Below are 20,972 nucleotides of genomic sequence, written 5' to 3'. Positions count from 1 at the left end.
GTACAGTACATGTGATATCTACCATGTCTACCATATGTACCATAACATGCGGGCGTAATTTGTAGGCTATCGGCTACCACATGTATTATTGGAGTTACCTAGCATCGCGTTTGCTCGGCGTCACAACTTTCTTGCCTCCTCCCTACTCCTGCTCTGCTCTGTCGTCTCGGTGAGTCCGTCTCCCTCAGACTTTTCGACCAATATAGTAACGCATAGTAACACATGCCTTTCCGTCCTCAGTAACGGTAACGGCATTGCCAAGATGAGAAAAGTAATTAATTAGATTACCCACTACTGAAAAAAATAACGCCGTTAGTAACGCCGTTATATTGTAACGCCGTTATTAACAACACTGGTTATGAGGTAGATATCCCTGACTTTTTTACGGACGCCATTTTTTTCATTGTGACATCATTTGTTTAAAAGTTTAAAATATGTGAATGAATAATTTTTTTAAGTCATTTTTTTTTAAACGAAATATGAGACATCAATTAATGATTCTCAGCTAAAAGCGACAGACATTTTGAATAATAAATTACTTTCGTTTTATGGCTGGGTTAAAACAAAAGCGGTTGCGCGATGTCTGTAAACGGGGGTTTTCAGGGTAAAACGGAAAAATTAAAAATAGTTTGGGGGCTTAATGCGCCACGAATCTGCTATGGCAGCATATAGACATGTTGTTCTATCAAACACAACAGTTCTTTTGGCTTAAAATACAGCAGTTTATTTTAAAGAGGGTTGCAAGAGCAGAAACTGCTTTTTCAGTCCCGCCATAAATATATATATATATATATATATATATATATATATATATATATATATATATATATATATATATATATATATATATTAGGGCTGTCAAAATTATCGCGTTGACGGGCGTTAATTAATTTTTTAAATTAATCACGTTAAAATATCTGACGCAATTAACGCACTAGGCCCACTCAGACAGATTTAAATGTCAGTACAGTGAAAGGCCAACTTGTTAATTGTGTTTTATGGAGTTTTTCCGCCCTCTGCTGGCGCTTGGGTGTGACTTGCATATGTTATGTGGCGTAATGTCGCCCTCTGCTGGCGATTCAGTGCAGCTGATTATTTGGGTTTCTGCGCGCTTTTCTGACGTGATTATATGTTGACGCGAACTCACACTAATAGACAGTGCTATTCAGACCAGCAACGTCTGCATCCAGTATTCAGTGGCAGTTCTCATAGCCCCATCACACTGTGTCTAATACATGCATCGCTTGTGAGTTATATTCCTCCTTTGTTTATATTCATGAGCATTAGATAGTTATTAATGATGTGTATTTGAATTTGTTCGCTTATATGGTGAAATGCAGTTACATTGTTGGATGCTTGTGAGCTAATTGGCTAGTGCTACTGCTCAAATGGACACGTGTGTGTACATTTAATGTTATTTTGTGATTTATGCAAGTTATTGACACATTGCCTTGTTATTTTCAGTTTTACAAAAATACAAGAAACGTGCTCCTGTCAAAAAGAGATGACTTCAGTAAAGCCCATGCAACTTTGCCACACCGTCTGATTTCTTTTTGGAACTTATGTTCGCTATCTGTCAATTTGTGTACTCACACACATTGAGGACAGAATAGGGCTACTAGTTTATTTTTTGATTGAAAATTTTACAAATTTTATTTTAAGAGGCGTTTTAATATAACATTTCTATAACTTGTACTAATATTCATCTTTTTAGAACTACAAGTCTTTCTATCCATGGATCACTTTAACAGAATGTTAATAATGTTAATGCCATCTTGTTGATTTATTGTTATAATAAACAAATACAGTCCTTATGTATCGTATGTTGAATGTATATATCCATCTTGTCTTATCTTTCCATTCCAACAATAATTTACAGAAAAATATGGCATATTTTATAGATGGTTTGAATTGCGATTAATTGCGATTAATTACGATTAATTAATTTTTAAGCTGTAATTAACTCGATTAAAAATTTTAATCGTTTGACAGCCCTAATATATATATATATATATATATATATATATATATTTTTTTTTTTTTGTTTTTTTGTTTTTTTTTTTACATTTACAGAGTTAGAGCAATCGACACTGCAGTACACATTCAGTCCATTTGGCCGTCTATTGCTGTCAATAGCAGCTAATGAGTTAATTTATAAAATAAGATTAAAGCCGTTTAATACAGTAGGAAGGTTATACTGTTTCAGTGTTGAGTGGTTATATGCCGACATGTGCGGCCAATGTAAAATCAGTTCCTTTTCACAGCAATTCTGGTTCGTCTTCCACCGTCAATGGCAGCCAATGAGTAGACTGTACCAAAAGCAGGATAATAGCACAGCTCTACATCACTACAAACACCGTAATAAATTATATACTGTAAAACAAATAGCTCTCAGTGAGTCACTTATTTACTCATGTTAAAATTGCAAAGTGATCACGAGCTGCTGTTAGTAATTAATCACTGAGTGGCAATAAACTACAGCAATAATTGATGGTTGTTGTGGTTTATTATAGTTGATGTGTTGCATGGAAGAACCATTATAGCAAATGAGGCAGGCACATTTTGTTTGTGATATCACCCACTGCCTTTGGAGAGTTTGCAAAAAGGAACCTGGCCATTTTTGGTTAAGAGGAAGAAAGTGCGGTGGGTCACAACAGGAAAATGACAAACTTTATGCTTGTTGACAAGCTTCCCTCTCAATCTCAGTGCATTTGTGGCTGCTTTTTCAATTATCGTAATCAAAGGAGCCATTACGATGACAGCCCACAGTGCGCTCTGATGGCGAGGCGACAATTTTCGCACTACATCATTCCATCTCCGCCATTAATTTACTGTCAGCTCTTATCTCAGTGCTGTGTGCTAATCTCCTACCAGGAACCAAAAAAAAAAAAACATTCATTTTTGGGTGTAGTGGCAGGAGTTAAAGGTATGTTTAGCTACTCATTGAACAGGCAAGACATTTTCAGACTGGTGTTTCAATATATTGTACCATGAGAAGTCAAACCAATTGTTCTAAATGTAGTTTGTTCTCACACATAAGGTCTTGAAGCAGAAATGTGTGATGTCACGCCCACTCACAGCTCATTTGTGTGTTATTCTAAGATGGATGTAAACCTTGCCAACGATTTCAACATCCTTCTCACATCGTATTAGCATGCAAGGTGTGCCACACTATCTCTGGAGCTCCTATTACCACCTCCGTAGCACCATGAGATGTGCTGGGATAATATTTCTGCCAAGAGCGGTGATGGCTCTTGGTGCCTTGAAGCATTTTAAACATATGACAGTATTGAGACGACACATTCATTTTCTTGTCTGTATACTCCACTTCCACAAGCAAGATGTGAAGCTGTCATATCTACTGATGCTGTCAAAGATTGCAGCTTTGTTGATTCTGTTGGAAAGTGTGTGCTCTAAGGTCACAGAAAGTGCGTGCAATATTTTGTTCAAATCCAAGACTGAACCACTGCAGGTTAAAGGTGCTCAAGCATACTGTCAACATCTCAGCAGACTAAAGGTTGAGAATAAATTGGAAGGATTCATAACATGATTTTTTTTTTTTTTTTATTCACAATTTAAAACTTCCCACTCCCTTGGTATTTTAATAGCATCCACGACATGTTTTGCCAAAATATAGTTAAAGGAATTTAAACACTTGTTTTTTTTTTTCTGTTTCAGTTTTTAATAAACCCTTTTTAAAAGGCTGAATTGTCAAATTATGAGAACCTAGTATGCCAAAATAGTACTTGGAAGGCTTCTTTTCATGTTTAAACGTACGTACTTAACTGTTAGTCAAAAAGTGTGTATTATATGGAGGTCATATTTGAAGCCCTCCCGGGCCGAGTGCTTTGAAACTTAATAAATACATACTGTAGTAGATTTCCCAAATATGGTAATAAATGAGTTGAAACCCTACCAACATTACCTACAAAACCTACAAAACATTTCAAAGATATGGATTATGAGCTCGACAAAACCACAAAAATAAACAAGCCCTTCGTTTAAAAAAAAAAATCAACTTTTGAAGGGTTAATATTTCTAAAATATGGTGTACCTATGCTATTTCTAAGTGTATATTCTGATAGACAGACAAATAATACATACATATAGCCATTTGTAGGTCTTACCTACCTTACCTTACCTACCTTAAAATAAAAGATGAGGGCCTCCAAATAGGATCTGAAATTTACCGTGCAATTCCCAGATCCGGAAAGTGGGCGTGGCACCCAAACAGAAGTGCAATAACTTCAAAACTGATTGAGCTACAAGGTTTAAATTTTGGATTCTTTCATATGGCACCGTAAGGCACTAATGGTATAAAAATCAGGCAAATTTAAGAGGTGTCACTGCGGAAGTTCTGGGCATTTGTGTGAATTGACAATTGACCCATGTGTCAAATGTTTGACTCAATTCAACCGTGCAGGTAAGTGCCAGACTCCACTTACACTGCTGGCCAAAAGTATTGGCACCCCTGCAGTTCTGTCAGATAATGCTCAATTTTTCCCAGAAAATGTTTGCAATTACAAGGCAAGGTAAGGCAAATTTGTTTATATAGCACAATTCAACGCAAGGCATTTCAAAGTGCTTCACATCACATGAAGATCATAAAAATCACATTAAATCAATAGAACATAAAAACAAAGACAATCGAAACAGGAAATAAAATTAGACATAAAAATCACATTTAATCACGACTAGAATAAAAAATAAATAAAAATACTAATAATAATAATAATAATCATCATCATCATAATAATTGAAATCAGCAATGGAGATAAAGCAAAAGAGGAATAGAAAGAAATACAAATGCTTTGGTAGTAATATCTTCATTTATTTTGCTTGCAATGAAAAAAGACTAAAGAGAATGGATTTTTTTTTTAAATCATTATCATTTTACATAAAACTCCAAAAATGGGCCAGACAAAAGTATTGGCACCTTTTGAAAAATCATGTGGTGGTTCTCTTATTTGTGTAATTAACAGCACCTGTTACTTACCTGTGGCACATAACAGGTGGTGGCAATAACTAAATCACACTTGCAGCCAGTTAAAATGGATTAAAGTTGACTCAACCTCTGTCTTGTGTCCTTGTGTGTACCACATTGAGCATGGAGAAAAGAAAGAAGACCAAAGAACTGTCTGAGGACTTCAGAAGCAAAATTGTGAGAAAGCATGGTCAATCTCAAGGCTACACGTCCATCTCCAAAGACCTGAATATTCCTGTGTCTACCGTGCGCAGTGTCATCAATAAGTGTAAAGCCCATGGCACTGTGGCCAACCTCCTTAGAGGTGGACGCAAAAGAAAAAGTGAAGAGAGATTTCAAAGGAAGATTGTGCAGATGGTGGATAAAGAACCTTGACTAACATCCAAACAAGTTCAAGCTGTCCTGTTGTCCGAGGGTACAACAGTGTCAACCTGTACTATCCGTCGGCTTCTGAATTAAAAGGTACTCAATGGTAGGATACCAAGGAAGACCCTACTTCTGACCCAGAGGCTTAAAAAAGCCAGGCTGGAGTTTGCCAAAACTTACCTGAGAAAGCAAAAAACATTTTGGAAGAATGTTCTCTGGTCAGATGAGAGAAAAGTACAGCTTTTGGGGAAAAGGCATCAACATAGAGTTTACAGGAAAATAACAAAGCCTTCAAAGAAAATAAGACGGTCCCCACAGTCAAACATGGCAGAGGTTTCCTGGTGTTTTGGGGTTGCTTTCCTACCTCTGGCACTGGACTGCTTGACCGTGTGCATAGCATTATGAAGTCTGAAGACTACTAACACATTTTGCAGCATAATGGAAGGCCCAGTGTGAGAAAGCTGGGTCTCCCTCAGAGGTCATGGGTCTTCCAGCAGGACAATGACCCAAAACACACGTCAAAAAGCAGTACAAAATGATTTGAGAGAAAGCAATGGAGACTTCTAAAGTGGTCAGCAATGAGTCCAGACCTAAATCCCATAGAACACTTGTGGAGAGATATGAAAATGGAGAAGGCACCTTTCAAAACTGAGACCTGGAGCAGTTAGCCAAAGAAGAATGGTCTAAAATTCCAGCAAAGCATTGTAAGAAACTCATTGATGAATACCGGAAGTGGTTGTTCGCTGTTATTTTGTCTAAATGTAGTGCTACCAAGTATTTGGCTGAGGGTGCCAATTCTTTTATCCGGCCCATTTTTGTAGTTTTGTGTAAAAGGATAACGATTTTTTTTTTTTTTTTTTTAATTCTCTGTTGTTATTTTTCATTGCAAGAAAAATAAATGAAGATATTACTACCAAAGCATTTGGAATTGCAATCATTTTTGGGGGGAAATTGAGCATTATCTGACAGAATTGCAGGGGTGCCAATACTTTTGGCCAGCAGTGTATCTACAAACAAAGACTATTGAGTGTCTCATCAACTTTGCTTTTACAAGTTAATTATCACTTGTTCGACCAATATTTGAAAGTAAGTCATTTAAAATGAAGATATATTTGATTTTAAATGGAAAATAAAGAGCGGCAACTAAACACGACAAAAGTCTGATTGGAGGGGGGGGGTGCAAAGGGTCCAATCGCTCTTCTTTTATGTCATTGGGTCATTTTTTTTTTGTCCTAATAGGGTGCCATTTGTGTGCCCAGCATATATTAGGCTGTATATTCACTAAAGTTGGACAAATACTCATTAAACTTTTTTGTGTATCATCAATTGCCGTCTATTATAAATTCAAGGGTACAGTCTCCTAAATTCTATTTTTTTATTTTTTTTAACCTCTGGAAAAAGGTTTGTATAGAATTTTAGTATGTCTCCAGTGTTTTTTATTTAAATTCAGTCTATAAAATAATATAAGTTAAAAAAAAAAAAAAAAAATCATTCTTTAATCATTCATTCTCTAATGTAAAAAAAAAAAAAAAAATTGTTTTGGCCTTCCACATTGTCATTGTCCACTCTGTTAAATTGTTTGAGCGTCTGTTTAAGAAAATTACCCATTTATTAATGTCTTCATTCTTCTTCAACTGCAGTAAGCATTTTTTTTTTTAATCTCCCTTAAAAATAAAATTATGCAGTTTAATGCAGTATGTCCAGTGTTTATGATCAAAACATGTCCACTCTGTTAAAGCTATATGTCAAAGAATTTAACATAATCATTTCAAAAGGTGTATTTGTAAAATGGTAGATTTCTCATCAAGTATCTAAAGTCATGTTAGCTATTATGCTAGCAACAGGGGTCGCGTTAACCGAATATTTTCCATCGTTGACCGGTTTTTTAAAACGGTGACGGAAAAAACTGAAGTCCATCCGTCATTTTGACAGGTTGCAATTCACACCCCAGACCACAGGATGGCGAGTGAGCATATTAATTAGCTATTGTCTCTCTTGATGCATGACGTCATTGGCCTTACTCGGAAAAATGTCCGAACTAGCATTCAGGTGTAGCAAACACGGAAACGTTAGGAAGCTTTGGAGAGCATTGTCTAAGGCTACGTTCATTCTACAGGTCTTAATGCACGAATCCAATTTTTTCGTGTTTTTCCGACTCGAGTCAGGCATTAACTTGACGGTCTGAACGGGACAAGTCGCATAGAAGTGGACCATTTCAAATCCGATCTGGGTCATTTTTGTATGTGGTTCAAATCCGATCTGGGCCACATTTTTCCAGACTGTCGCGGCGGTCTGTACCGTCCAGTGTCCCAAATCCGATTTCAGCTGTGCGTCATTAGTGCCTAGCTTGCAGTGAACACGGCTTTTGGGGAAGGGCCGGGCTTGACAACAGTCATAAAAAAATTAAAATGGGTTGAGGATAAGCATGAGAATGATCGGTTTTCTCTCTGCTCTATGTGAGCTATATTTCAACATTTCCTACACGGCCGAGAGTCGGGAGAGGGGTCTGGCTGCAGCCCGTCTTGGAGAGTCGGTGCAAACTGCCCGTATGTGTGTGTGACATGCACGGACAGTGCGTGCATGCTATCGATCCATATAAACTGTGAATATAAGCCTAAACGGGGATTATTTATGTCTGTTATTTGTCTCCTCCTTTTGAAAAGCAAAATATGATATCCCTGGAATGACGGATGACTTGTCATTTGTTTTGATGCTTCTGCGCACCGGCGCGTGTTGGACTGCGAATTAGAGCGCATGCGTAATACTTGAATGGTCTCAATGGACAAAAGCAGTCTGAACGGGCACGCCAAAAAAACGGATATGACAAAAAAATCAGATTTGTGCATTAAGAACTGTAATATGAACGTAGCCTAATTGAATGAGCAGGGACAAACAGCTTGGAGTCAGAAGTACGTGCGCTATTCTCAAACCTGAACGCACCCCAAGTCTTGGATGACAAATCAACAGAGCAGAGAGTAGACACAACATGGCTGGTAGTTTCTTCAATCTATTCAGAGTTGAGTAAGTAACGCACCACTTTTGACCAACACTGCTATTGAATATGTCATTATTATCATTTTTGAAATTTAAGTGACGGGTAAAAATAGATTATGACCGGATTTTTATGACCCTGTCACTCAAAATGACAGACAACGAAAAAGTCTAGCGCAACCTCTGGCTAGCAAAGCTAGGCTGAGGGCTATATTTAGCACAAAGTGTCCCCTCTGTTGTGTCCACTCTGTGACATCCAAATGGCACCCTATTAAGAAAAAAGAAAAAAGACCCAATTGTCAGTTGTTTTTGACAGTTACATAATCATATATTTTAGGGTGACCATATTTTGATTTCCAAAAAAGAGGACACTCGGCCCGGCCTCAAGATACTTGAATTTTACTCGAAGTTCACTCAAAGATGCCTATATCACTTTAATATATTTATAGTGTGCCCCTCACTCTGGATGGAAAAATGCAGTTTGGAAAAAAAAATACTTTTAAATATATATATATATGTATACACATTGTTGACCCATAGAAATGTAGTCCAGTCAATACACATACACACAGTAGGCTATGTGCCAACTAAACATTTTTATAAATTACTATCACGACGATTGTCCTTGACAAATTATTCCCATTCAATTGATATTCTCATTCAATGTTCTAGATTGCACACAAACAAAAACCGAAATAAAATGACAAACTATTCAACCAGCATGTTTCCAAACGTAGCAGGTCAAAACGTTTTCCATAATGCCTAGTGCGGTTTAGCTTACTGATAGCTAGCTGAGGCAAAAATCAAACTTTGCTATAAAAGTGTACAATCATCGGCAGCGCAACGATGCGACACCAAACGGGATTTTAGTCAAAGCTCTGACAGAAGTCAACAGTTGCCATTATATACGTATTTATCGTGAAAAAATTAACAATTGGGCAGGCGTTGTGGCCAAATCGTCAACCCAGTAGATGGCGGTAATGCCTAATGATAGGGGTAAACTGCCAACAAAAACAAGCAGAACTACTTCTTCCCTCCCTACTACTAGGAGCCATGTCATCGCAGGCAGGCGCTGCCACCCAGCGGCCGGAGGGATTCTCTTCAAATTGGTCCCGTGAAAAATCATAAAAACCGGACATTTTTATGAATTTATAAAACCCGCCTGGACGACGAGGATACTAAGTGAAAGTCGGACTTTTCCGGGCAAAAGAGGACGTTTGGTCACCGTAATATATTTGGGGGGAAAAATCAAGTGGCCCAAATTGGATCTAGTTCATACAAGTTTACACTTTTTGAACTTTGTCTTACAAAATTCTCATTTACACCCCAAAACAGCAGGTGGTGACTCTTCATAACCCCCTTCCACCCCTCCCCATCATCTATTCCCACCGCAATCAAACTTCACCATCCCTGACAAGTCCTGTCATCAGCGACATGTGAGCACACACAGGGTCACGGAGGAAATAAAAACGATCCCCCGTTTCTCGTTTTTCTCCATCCAACTCTTCGGTCAGGCAGGCTGCCGAGCGTCGCCTTGTTTCTGCCCTAATGAAGACCTCAGGTGGAAAGGGCCATTTCACACTTGACTCCCTCCAACACCCTTGATATGTCGCTGTATTGGGAGACGGAGTCAGTGGTGCACACGCTGCAGGAGGAGAAAAATTGGATGTAGACATCCGAATTCGGGGATTTGGAGATTGAAGTCTTGCTTTGTGCCCCAGAACTTGATGCAGATGTGTGGCTCATGTAAGTCAATAGTTTGTTGACGCCTCACCAGGGGGAAGTGAGGAATTATTTAGTGCGGCATATATCGTATGTATGCCTGCTTGCATTAGCATAATTTGATCTTATTTATGGTTTGATAGTCTATATTTGGCCCTGACTAGAAAAACACTTGATCTCCTGTGACATTCCTATTCCCCACGCATGAGAATGTCTCTCATGATCAAACGGCTCCCGAATTCCAAAAGTCAGAGAGAAGTTTGCCTTCCAGTGCTTTCAAAGTTCGGCGGATTTCTCTGTTTGAACTTGAGGAACCAAATGTAGCTTTTTTATTCGATTTTTATTAAAGCAACTAATAGTAACTAAAAGTGGGTTTACCCCCCCCCCCCCCTCAAGGGATCGCCCTAAAGTTAATTCGTTACAAGTAAGGATACCACTTTTACCATTATTTATTATTGCAGGTTTATCTACCTAGTGCTATTATTTAAAGTAGAAGTTTTCATTATTTTTATGTTTTACGTTTGATCATTTTTATGTAAAGCACTTAATACAATTCATATAGGGTAGAAGTCAGATGTGCTTCCATTATTACGATCCAGATCCAGTGTACTAAACAGTAGTCCTTTGTATCTATTATTTCGATTACCAGTTTGTAAATATCGACAGCCGTTTACTTACTTATATACTTATTTATACTTACTCAGTGTGAAGCTTGAGCCTGTTTAGATGAACAAAAAGCCGATATCCTGGCAGGAATTGAAAAAAGATGCACACAAAGCCCTTTTTCAACAACTCTCAGTCTCTCTGTTTTTATCTTTTATAGCAGTTCGACTGGAAAAGCTCAGAATTATCAGACAGAGGGACTTGAGCAATGTCTTTAACCACATCAGGGCCGAGCACCTCGCTGACAATGGCTTTGCAGGCAGGTAGCGTTAATGTCTCTGTCAGTGTAGGACTTTTTGGTTTCAGCACAAGTTCAGCAACAATGCTTTGAAGGTTTTCTCATTTACCTTTGTAGTTTTTTTTTTCAAAAAAAAGTAGCCTGTTTCTCTGTGTTTTCAAGAAGGCAAACAAAATAGTCCATCCACTTGTTTTGAAGCGACGTGTGTTTCGTTTGGTGATGAAGTTTAAGCTTGCTTGGCGCTGTTGGATAGCTGCTTGTGTCGCATTCAAGAACTGCTTGGATTTCTAGCCTGTGGCTACCTTGCTGTCCTCAACAATGTGTTGGAATAAAACACGGGGAGGATTGACGGTCGTCTCATATGGATAAAATGGAAAGGACACTTTCGTGTATATCGACATTTGGCGAGTCTCATCAAATGATGAACAGTAGACGTGCTGGGGTCTACATTGTCGCGGACAGCAAGGTGACTGATGGCTAGAAATCCGAGTAGTTCTTGAAACCGACTCGAGCAATATCTCGCTCTTCAGCAAACGAGCAAAACCGAAACCTTCGACCTACTCCTTCCATCCTACTGCAACTCCGCCCGACCACCTTACAAAACAAAACAAAAAATGCAATATTGGAAAAAATTTTCGCGGCACACCTGATGATCTCTCACGGCACACTAGTGTGCCGCGGCACACTGGTTGAAAAACACTGACTTAGGTAATTGATTAATCTATCGTGTAGTTAGTTCAAATAATCGAGTAATCACTTTATGAACATTTAATGCAATGGCGAGCAAATTGTAGGAAATTTAAAACAAGTGTTTGTACCGGCCATAACATTTATATTTTTTCTTGCTAAAATCACACTTGCGAAAGAGCATTAAATGCGAATAAAAAATCAAATACAAGAGTGTTTATTTAAACCAAGCAGAATTTCACTTTCATTTTACAACAGCAATAAATGCATTTTAAAAATAAATTAAAATACCCGATCTCAGCCTCAAACGGTATAAAAAATACATAAATAAATGAGGTACAACAAAAGAACAATTGGCTAACTTGCATAGCAAATGTCAGCTAGCTTAAATGCTATAAAATGATTACATTTTTTTTTTTACAATGTTCTTAACAAATCAATCAACAAAAAAAATTCTAAATACACTTCAAACTAAATTACGAATACATAACAGCAGTTGGATCCAGCCATGTTGGACAAATTATTTCATATTCACTGTTGCCACTAGAGGGCAGTATATCCACATAAAATAAATAAAACTTAAATGCAAACACTTTCAAAACAAACCATTACAACGCCACTCTAATTAAACAAAGCTTTTTTTAATCGAATTATTCGAGTTAATCGATTAATCGTTGCAGTACTACATCAACATGTTTTCTTTGTAAATATTCACTATCATGGGAGTTTTTTACCCTTTGCGCTTACATGGAACATCATGGTCAACGAGCTGACATAAATCACAGCACAGAACAAGTCCGGTTGCAGAAAGCGGACCGATATAAATTTTCATGGCCAAACTTTTCAAGCTGAAAACGGCTCCACATTTATAGAACCTCTCTGTTGCCTTGGAGTGGAGTCAATGATCAAGCAGTATACTGTAGCCTCTCCTTTGAACAAAAATCCCCGCAGTCTCTCCTGACATTAAAAAGTCCTCTTTCCCACTGCTGTTACCTTAATTAAACCTTATGCAAATAGAAAATTGGCAGCAAAATGAGCACGCGGAAACGTGCCTTAGAACTGTTCATCTCATCAATCAGGTGCACTACAATGAGATTTCCATCTTTCACCAATTCATTTCACATGTGTTAGTGCTAATGTGTTCAAACTATAGAAAGGGCATATTTAAGAAATAGTTGGAACAACTTTAACCTCAAAGAATCGCTGAACAACCATAATTTCTTTCATCTGAACAACACCTTGGGCAATCTTTTTTATGTTTTTTCCCCCCTCAATGCAGGAAGTGGAATTGTGCCGACTCAGCAGCCAAGAAAAGCTAGGGCTGACACTGTGCTACAGGACGGACGAGGAAGACGACGTTGCCATCTATGTCAGCGAGGTGAGTACCAATAAACCAATGCGAGAAATAATTACCATCTGATCAACTGCCAATGATAGCAATAGACGTCCAATCATCCAAAGGCAAAATGACGTTGAGGTTGCTTTAACAGAGAGGAACGTACAAGCTCATGCAGTCCTCTGGCCTTCATGTCAGTTAACTTTTGTCTCTGATTTGTTTGAAGTCGAGAAAAGAGTGGAATATAAATCTGCGGTCGACAGTTCCTGGCAGCATTTGTTGGGAAAAGGAGGGAGGAAAAAAAGTTGGTCGAAGAGGCGTGCGCTGCATTGAGATGAAGTGGCTGAATGTCACTGCCTATATGAGGTGTTGCCCCTGTTGATCTTAAAAGCAGCACTTCAGTGTATAGAAGGTCATCTCACTATATGCTCCCTGACTTGGTTTTCTTGGGATTCATGGGGTAAATTATTCAGTGGTTAACGAGTCAATCATCTCAAAAGTTATGCTGCGGTTCCACACACTCACAAAAAAAAATAAAGTGCAACACAGCTCACAGCAACTCAATAATTTAGGCTGCTCATAGTTTTTTCACCTCTCCGCTAAAAGATTCAGAGCCATTTACAAAAGAAATCATCAAAGTGTCTCTCTAATACCACACTTTGCTCATAGTTTTACAACTTTCACCTTTTATCTCTTTTTATCTCCTTTAATGCTTCACTTTTTCAGCTGTTTTAGAGTAAACTGGATCTGCCTCAATTATACACATAACTTTTAATTCCCTTACCCTAACAATACTGTTTATTCCAAATTTTGAGTTATTTCAAAGAGGCATTTTATGACTGACATTACTTATTTCTTTCTGCTAACCAATAGTGGCGCAAGAAGTGGGGTGCTGATTGTTCTGCAGCACCCCCGGTGTCGGGGGAAAAAGGTTTTGGTAGATTTTTGGGGAGGAGGGGGGTAAAATAAATAAATAAATAAATAAAACATTGAAACAATAGCAACTTTGGGGATTACGGTAGATATACAGTATATGTCAAAAATAACACGGTCCCCACCTGACACCTTGCTGACACCTTGCGCCACGTGAGTGACACGACCAAAGACTGCTAAGATGCGTGCTAACTATACACATACGATAAGAAAATGTCACACATTGTGAATTTATGACGGAAACTATGGCGAATTTTCATCTCGTTCTCATCGCGTCAGACGAAAAGCGTTTTTACCTAGTCATCATCATGTCATCGTCATGAAAAATTTGTTCGTTTACGAAATGTTTTCGTTATCGCCATTGTTGACTAAATCAACACTGCTGCTAACAAAACATCCTTATTCTCAAAACATTTTCTCCTATTACAACCTCTTGCAATCTTATGACTTTTTAATCAGTGACATTACAACTTTACGGACCCCCCATAACATTGTCTTCAATCTTGTAATGTTACAGCTAGGGTTGTTCCGATCATGTTTTTTTGCTCCCGATCCGATCCCGATCGTTTTAGTTTGAGTATCTGCCGATCCCGATATTTCCCGATCCGATTGCTTTTTTTTTTGCTCCCGATTCAATTCCAATCATTCCCGATAATTTTTCCCGATCATATACATTTTGGCAATGCATTAAGAAAAAAATGAATAAAACTCGGACGAATATATACATTCAACATACAGTACATAAGTACTGTATTTGTTTATTATGACAATAAATCCTCAAGATGGCATTTACATTATTAACATTCTTTCTGTGAGAGAGATCCACGGATAGAAAGACTTGTGACTTTGTATATTGTGACTAAATATTGCCATCTAGTGTATTTGTTGAGCTTTCAGTAAATGATACTGCAGCCATTCAACCCAAATGCATGATGGGAAGTGGAACCATGACTGTGCGTAGTGCTACCAATTGATATATCTTCTCTGCGTTGGGAAATAACATAAGGTGTTAAGAAAAAGATCAATTGCTACCTTGCTTCCCCACATTGCTTCCCATGATATTTCTAATCGTAGGGAGAGGGATTGTAAGGCTTTAGCCTATTAAAAAAAAGGCTTCAAAGGCTGCCAAAATTCACTCTACTCATTTTACGCTGACTTTTATCTCTCTAAATGGGTAAAACAGCGCCATTACAGATTGAGCGCGACAATGCGTGAGTGGGTCATGCAACGCATGCATTAATTGCGTTAAAAATTTAACGTGATATATTTTTAAAGAATTAATTACCGCCGTTATCGGGATAAATTTGATAACCCTACCTTAAAAAATGTATATATATATATATATATATATATATATATATATATATATATATATATATATATATATATATATTAGGGCTGTCAAATTTAACGCGTTAACGCGCGGTAATTAATTTTTTAAATTAATCACGTTAAAATATTTGACGCAATTAACGCACATGTCCCGCTCAGACAGTATTCTGCCTTTTGTTAAGTGTTACAGCAAGGCTTTTTGTGCTGTCTAACAGCGAACTCTTGTGGTCGCTTTGCGACATGGTTTATTCTTTTCTTGCAAGTTCAATATGGCTGCACGAGGTCTCTGTTGTGCTTATATGATCCTTCGACAAGATTTGTCTGTAAGTATGGTTGTTGTAAAGAATGTACATATTATGTTAATAAGCGAAATGTTACATTTTTTGTATGAGACGCTTTTTGTTTATGTTTAGTTAACCTGTATAGCGTGCTAAGCTAACGTTGTTGCTAATGCAATGCTTGTGTACTTTTTTTTTGTAGTTTTAGGACGGTCTAAAGAGGACAATGGTTTGAGGCCATTTTATTAATAAATCAGATGAAAAAGGAAGAAGTCTGATTATTAAGGCGTCGTTCACTAGCTGTCTAGCTTTGGAAAAAGTAGACGCTTCGGAGTGAGGACAGCATAGACAGATTTAAATGACAGTAGAGTGAAATGCCCACTACAGTCCTTAAGTACCGTAAGTACCGTATGGTGAATGTTTGTCTTATCTTTCCATTCCAACAATTTATTTTACAGAATATATATATAATTCAAAGAAAAATAAGGCATATTTTATAGATGGTTTGAATTGCGATTAATTGCGATTGATTACGATTAATTAATTTTTAAGCTGTAATTAACTTAATTAAAATTTTTAATCGTTTGACAGCCCTAATATATATATATATATATATATATATATATATATATATATATATATATATATATATATATATATATATATATATATATATATATATTTAAAAAAGGCATGGCCGATATTTTTTTGCCGATTCCGATACTTTGAAAATGACGTGATCGGACATCTCTAATTGTGACATTTTAATGTGAAATTTTGACAGATTCTCGCATTACATCTACCGTATTTTTACCATTCTCTTAACTTAACAACCTTTACTTGCTTAACTTTTTTCCCATAACATTGTCACTTATTCCTCCATGATGTCTCGATTCACTTAACATTTGCAAATTATTTCTTAAAGAACACATTTATTCTTGTAACATTGCCTTTTTTCCTATTCATGTGACTTTATTCTCCGTATTGTCGTCATTCAGGCTCATGACTTTTTTTCTCTTAAGCTTGCAATTTAAACCTGTAAACACTTTTTGATCGTAATGTACAAAAAAACTAACTCTTGGCACAATGATGTTGTTTTTTCCTCCAACTATTTTTGCACCAGTACCATCATTTGGATAGTTTTAGCTGACTCCATCTATTCTGTACCTTCAATTGCCTTTGTTCCCTCTAGTCCAACCCCCTCGGTCCTGTCTCGAGCCACCTCCCAGTTTAATGAGTGTTGCCCTGTATAGGAGTGGAGCGTGATGAAGATAAAGTGCCACAGCATTCTCAGAGACAATAAAAAGAATCGACACACACACAAGTCCCGCCCCCTTGTTGTCTCACATTAGCTGCAGCAGGTGCATGCCCTGTCAGGTTTGAGTGATGATCGCCCAGGCCTCAGTTGTGACCTAACACTGTTGCATCATGCCGTCTCCATTCACAGATCTGTCCCAACAGCATCGCTGCCAAAGACGGTCGTATTCGAGAGGGGGACCGCATATTGCAGGTAAGAAAAAGACCCCGATCATACTCAACCGCTGTCTCCCAGCATGAAGAGTCCCATTCATTTTTAATGGCTGCACATTAAAGGAGGATCTTTCCCCCCACTGTGACTGTTAAAAGGCGAGAATAGCCCCCTTGGCTGTTTTACTTACAGACTCAGCACCAAGTGTTTTTTTTCCCCCCTTTTTTGGGTGTGTGTATGACTTGGATGGCTGCTGTGCTGCAGCTTCACGCCTCCTCTGGGAGAATCGAGAGGAAAGGCTCACACGTGAAGGCTTTCTCTGAAAGTAGTCGCATCATGCGTTGTTTATCTTTGGCCACTTGGAGGCGGCATAAAATGGGCAGCATAAATGGGGCTCAAAAATATTTTCGGCTTTCCATGGATCGAAATAAAATATTACAATGCATTTTATTGAAGTTATAACTTTGTAATTTTAAAACTACTTTATATTATTGAAACCATTAATATTTGCACATCATGGAATGATCCCTCGCAAATTTACGCTTCAAACTTGGCGCCCTCAGTCCATCATGGATTTTTTTTCCAATTTAAAAATAAACAAATACAGAGGAGTTGTCCTGATACGATCTCATAGTCTCACTCTACCTCCTGCTCCTTTTCTTGGTCAGGCAGTTAACTAGAGTTGCTTATTAAAATTAACGATGATTGACAGCCGTTAAGGTTTGATCTTGCCAGAGATACCTGGAACCCGAAACTTCAAAGTGCAGCATGCGTCAATCATCGTTTAACTTATTAAACAGTTGCTGTGGCAACTCATTGTGTGTAAGTGAGCTGCTTGAGCAGATTTCAGTGGACTCACTCAATGAAGCATTTAATAAAGCATTTTTCTACTTGTATTAAAATAATTCGGTGGGACAGTAACATGTTTAAAACTTAACACAATTATTATGTATGTGCTAAAAAACCATTTATAAAAATGTATATATAATATATATGGCGGGAAAGAGTCAGGTGACGTGATGTTCCACTCTGAGACCCCCAGTTTGGCCAAATTTCAAAGTTGGTTGATATGCATGTGTGATAGATACATCATTGGAAAGCTTAAAATCTACCTTTTCTAGGGGATGAAAAATTTTGGACAGGAGGACTTCTTTTTTTTTTTTTTTTTTTGTATGTATTTTTATACAGCAAAACCCTATCTGGAGGTGAGAGCACGCAAGAGCAGAATTACAGACGCCATGACTTTAACGAAATATTATCACGTACTTTTCTTGTTTTGTTCCAAAAACTCCATGTCGCATGTATCACTGAGTGTCAAGACACAGCTGTGAGCGGCCACAGCTGGATTTTTGGGGGATTTTATGGGTGAAACATGCCAATACAACAAGGGTCGCAATGCAAAAAACGCAGACATCAAGGAGTGGTTGAGATTTTCTTTTTCATATATTTAAACATTTTTTTCAATTTTTCTTTGTTTGGATCGATTATTTATCATAACATATTATCGAGGAAAATGCAACAGTAACAAAAAAAATACAATTTGGCGATAGATATGAGGTAGCTATCCGTGACTTTTTTTACAGACGCCATTTTTCTCATTGTGATGTAATTTGTTTAAAAATTTTAAAATATGCGAGTGAATAATTTTTTTTAAGTCGTTTTTTTTTTTTTTTTTTCAAACAAAATATTAGACATCAATTAATGATTCTAAGCTAAAAATGACAGACATTTTGAATCACCTTGTTTTCATGGCTGGGTTAAAACAAAAACGGTTGCGCGACGTCTGTAAACGGGTTTTGAGGGTAAAACGGGCAAATTAAAAATAGTTCGGGGCTTAATGCGCCATGAATCTGCTATGGCAGCATATAGACATATAGTTCTATCAAACACAACAGTTGTTTTGGCTTAAAATACAGCAGTTTCTTTTATAGAGGAGTGCAAGAGCAGAAACTGCTTTTTCAGTCTTGTCTGTGTTTTCCGCCATATATTCTTAATTTTAATTAATATTAAGTTTTTAATTAAACATGTTTTATATGTATCTCTTTCCAATGCTGAATCTGAATAAATACATTAAATGCGGTTTCTTCACTTAACGAGGGATCACTGTATACACATCTAGCATCCAATTCTTATTTATTTATTTATTATTTTATTTTTTCGTTGTCTGGTGTTGTTTATATTTTTACTTTCCTAATGTTCAATATTGTATTTACACTTCAGACAAAGCTTATGTTTTTGGTTTTATATATTTTACCAATAGGTATTAATCTGAGATTTATTTTATTAACCTTTTTTGGGTTTTCTGTTCTCACCTGCACAATCTTTTCTATTTGTTGTTGACCAAATAAAATGAAATATTTTGATATAACTTGTGTTACAACTTGGTTTCCATATCACACCATTTTGTTTTTGCAATTATTATTATGAGCCTTTTTCTAAATATTATGACATATTTTTTACTTTGAGCCATTGTCTTGTACTATTGACACTTTACTATTCCTTTAAAATTTTCACTTTTGCCAATTACAACTTTATTACTGTTACATTACAACTTTATACGACTTGTACACACGCGTCATTACACAATAATCCACAGACTAGCTCGTGCACGAAATGATTCGCATTAGCAATTAGCGTCCATGTAGTGTAGCGCTAGCGTTTAGCAATTACATTTGCATAGTGATTCACATTTTAGATAGGTAAGACTTTTTCTTCTACTACTACTACTACTACTATATTTACAGGTAATGTTGGCCACTAGGTTAGGGGGTAAAACTTTTTCTACTACTACTACTACTACTATATATTCACGGGTAATGTTGGCCACTAGGTTAGGTGGTTCACTAAAGATCACCCAGATATGCATTAAAATGGTTTTCTGTTAACATGTCAACTTGAGCATTATTGTTAGCATTACTACTTTATTGTCATTTAGTTAAAGCTTTTTGTTTTCAAAATGGTCATAATAACAGACTCCTCACATACTGTATGTCTTTCTTTTAGACTTTGTGTACAACACTGTTAGCTCTAATCGTGTAGTGGTGGTGGGTGAGTGATGTGATCCGGAAAGGGGGGGTGTTTGGGGGTTGTTTACACGTACACTACTGGCGCCATTATCGGCCGATGACAGCGCCATTAGTCTAGCCGGGGAAAAGATGAACGCTCACTGTCAGTGGCCAGTTAATTGTACGAAGAGATGTATGTACGCATCGTCTGCCCACTGTAACACCGTCCCATTCATAATAACCGCCGACGCATTGTTGTGCTCTGGGCTTTTTATTGCATATGAGCTGACCTCTTTTTGCGTGTCTAACTACTCTTTGCGCCTCCATGTGTACACCTTTCTCTTGTGCTAATCTAGTTTGGGTGTCATCTTCAGATTAATGGCCAGGATGTGCAGGACCGAGAGGAAGCCATGGCTGCGCTCTCCAATGAAGAGTGTCGGAGCATCCTACTGCTGGTCGCCAGGCCTGAGATGCAGGTTTGAAGGAAATTTTATCTACTACTATAGTGTATATGTGATGAATATATATTTATATATATGAGAAGTCATTATTCTAATTCATCATTCTAAGTGCTCTAGCGCAGTGGTTCTCCAACATTTTGCAGCAAGTCCCACCTCAAAGAATACATGGCTCTCCGAGTACCACCATTAGGGCAAACCTTAACCCATTGGCTACCATTGTACCATTAAACTGGCAGCGATCTCTCCAGTCAAACTGGATTGGATGTATGGCACCTTCAATGCCACAAAAAATGGCAAAACACAAAACACTTGCTGCCAATCCTCCCAGTTCAAATGAACTGAATATACACTCACCGGCCACTTTATTAGGTACACCTGTCCAACTGCTCGTTAACACTTAACTTCTAATCAGCCAAACACATGGCGGCAACTCAGTGCATTTAGGCATGTAGACATGGTTTAAGACAATCTCCTGCAGTTCAAACCGAGCATCAGTATGGGGAAGAAA

At 37.5% G+C, this 20,972-nt stretch overlaps 1 protein-coding gene across 2 annotated transcripts in view; it reads left to right on the top strand.

Annotated features, from left to right (window-relative positions):
* The window catches only part of LOC130915756 (PDZ domain-containing RING finger protein 4-like), a 301,297-nt gene that overhangs the window by 267,973 nt on the left and 12,352 nt on the right, over positions 1–20,972 (top strand). For both annotated transcript variants that reach the window (XM_057835785.1, XM_057835786.1), the window contains exons 4-6: positions 12,931–13,029; positions 16,978–17,040; positions 20,378–20,479. In XM_057835785.1, the coding sequence (XP_057691768.1) occupies positions 12,931–13,029; positions 16,978–17,040; positions 20,378–20,479 (264 nt within the window). The remainder of the gene's footprint in view (positions 1–12,930; positions 13,030–16,977; positions 17,041–20,377; positions 20,480–20,972) is intronic.

The sequence above is a fragment of the Corythoichthys intestinalis genome, chromosome 5 (genome assembly GCF_030265065.1).
Source record: "Corythoichthys intestinalis isolate RoL2023-P3 chromosome 5, ASM3026506v1, whole genome shotgun sequence".
Classification (NCBI taxonomy): Eukaryota; Metazoa; Chordata; class Actinopteri; order Syngnathiformes; family Syngnathidae; genus Corythoichthys; species Corythoichthys intestinalis.
This window is presented reverse-complemented; position numbering and strand designations above follow the sequence as displayed.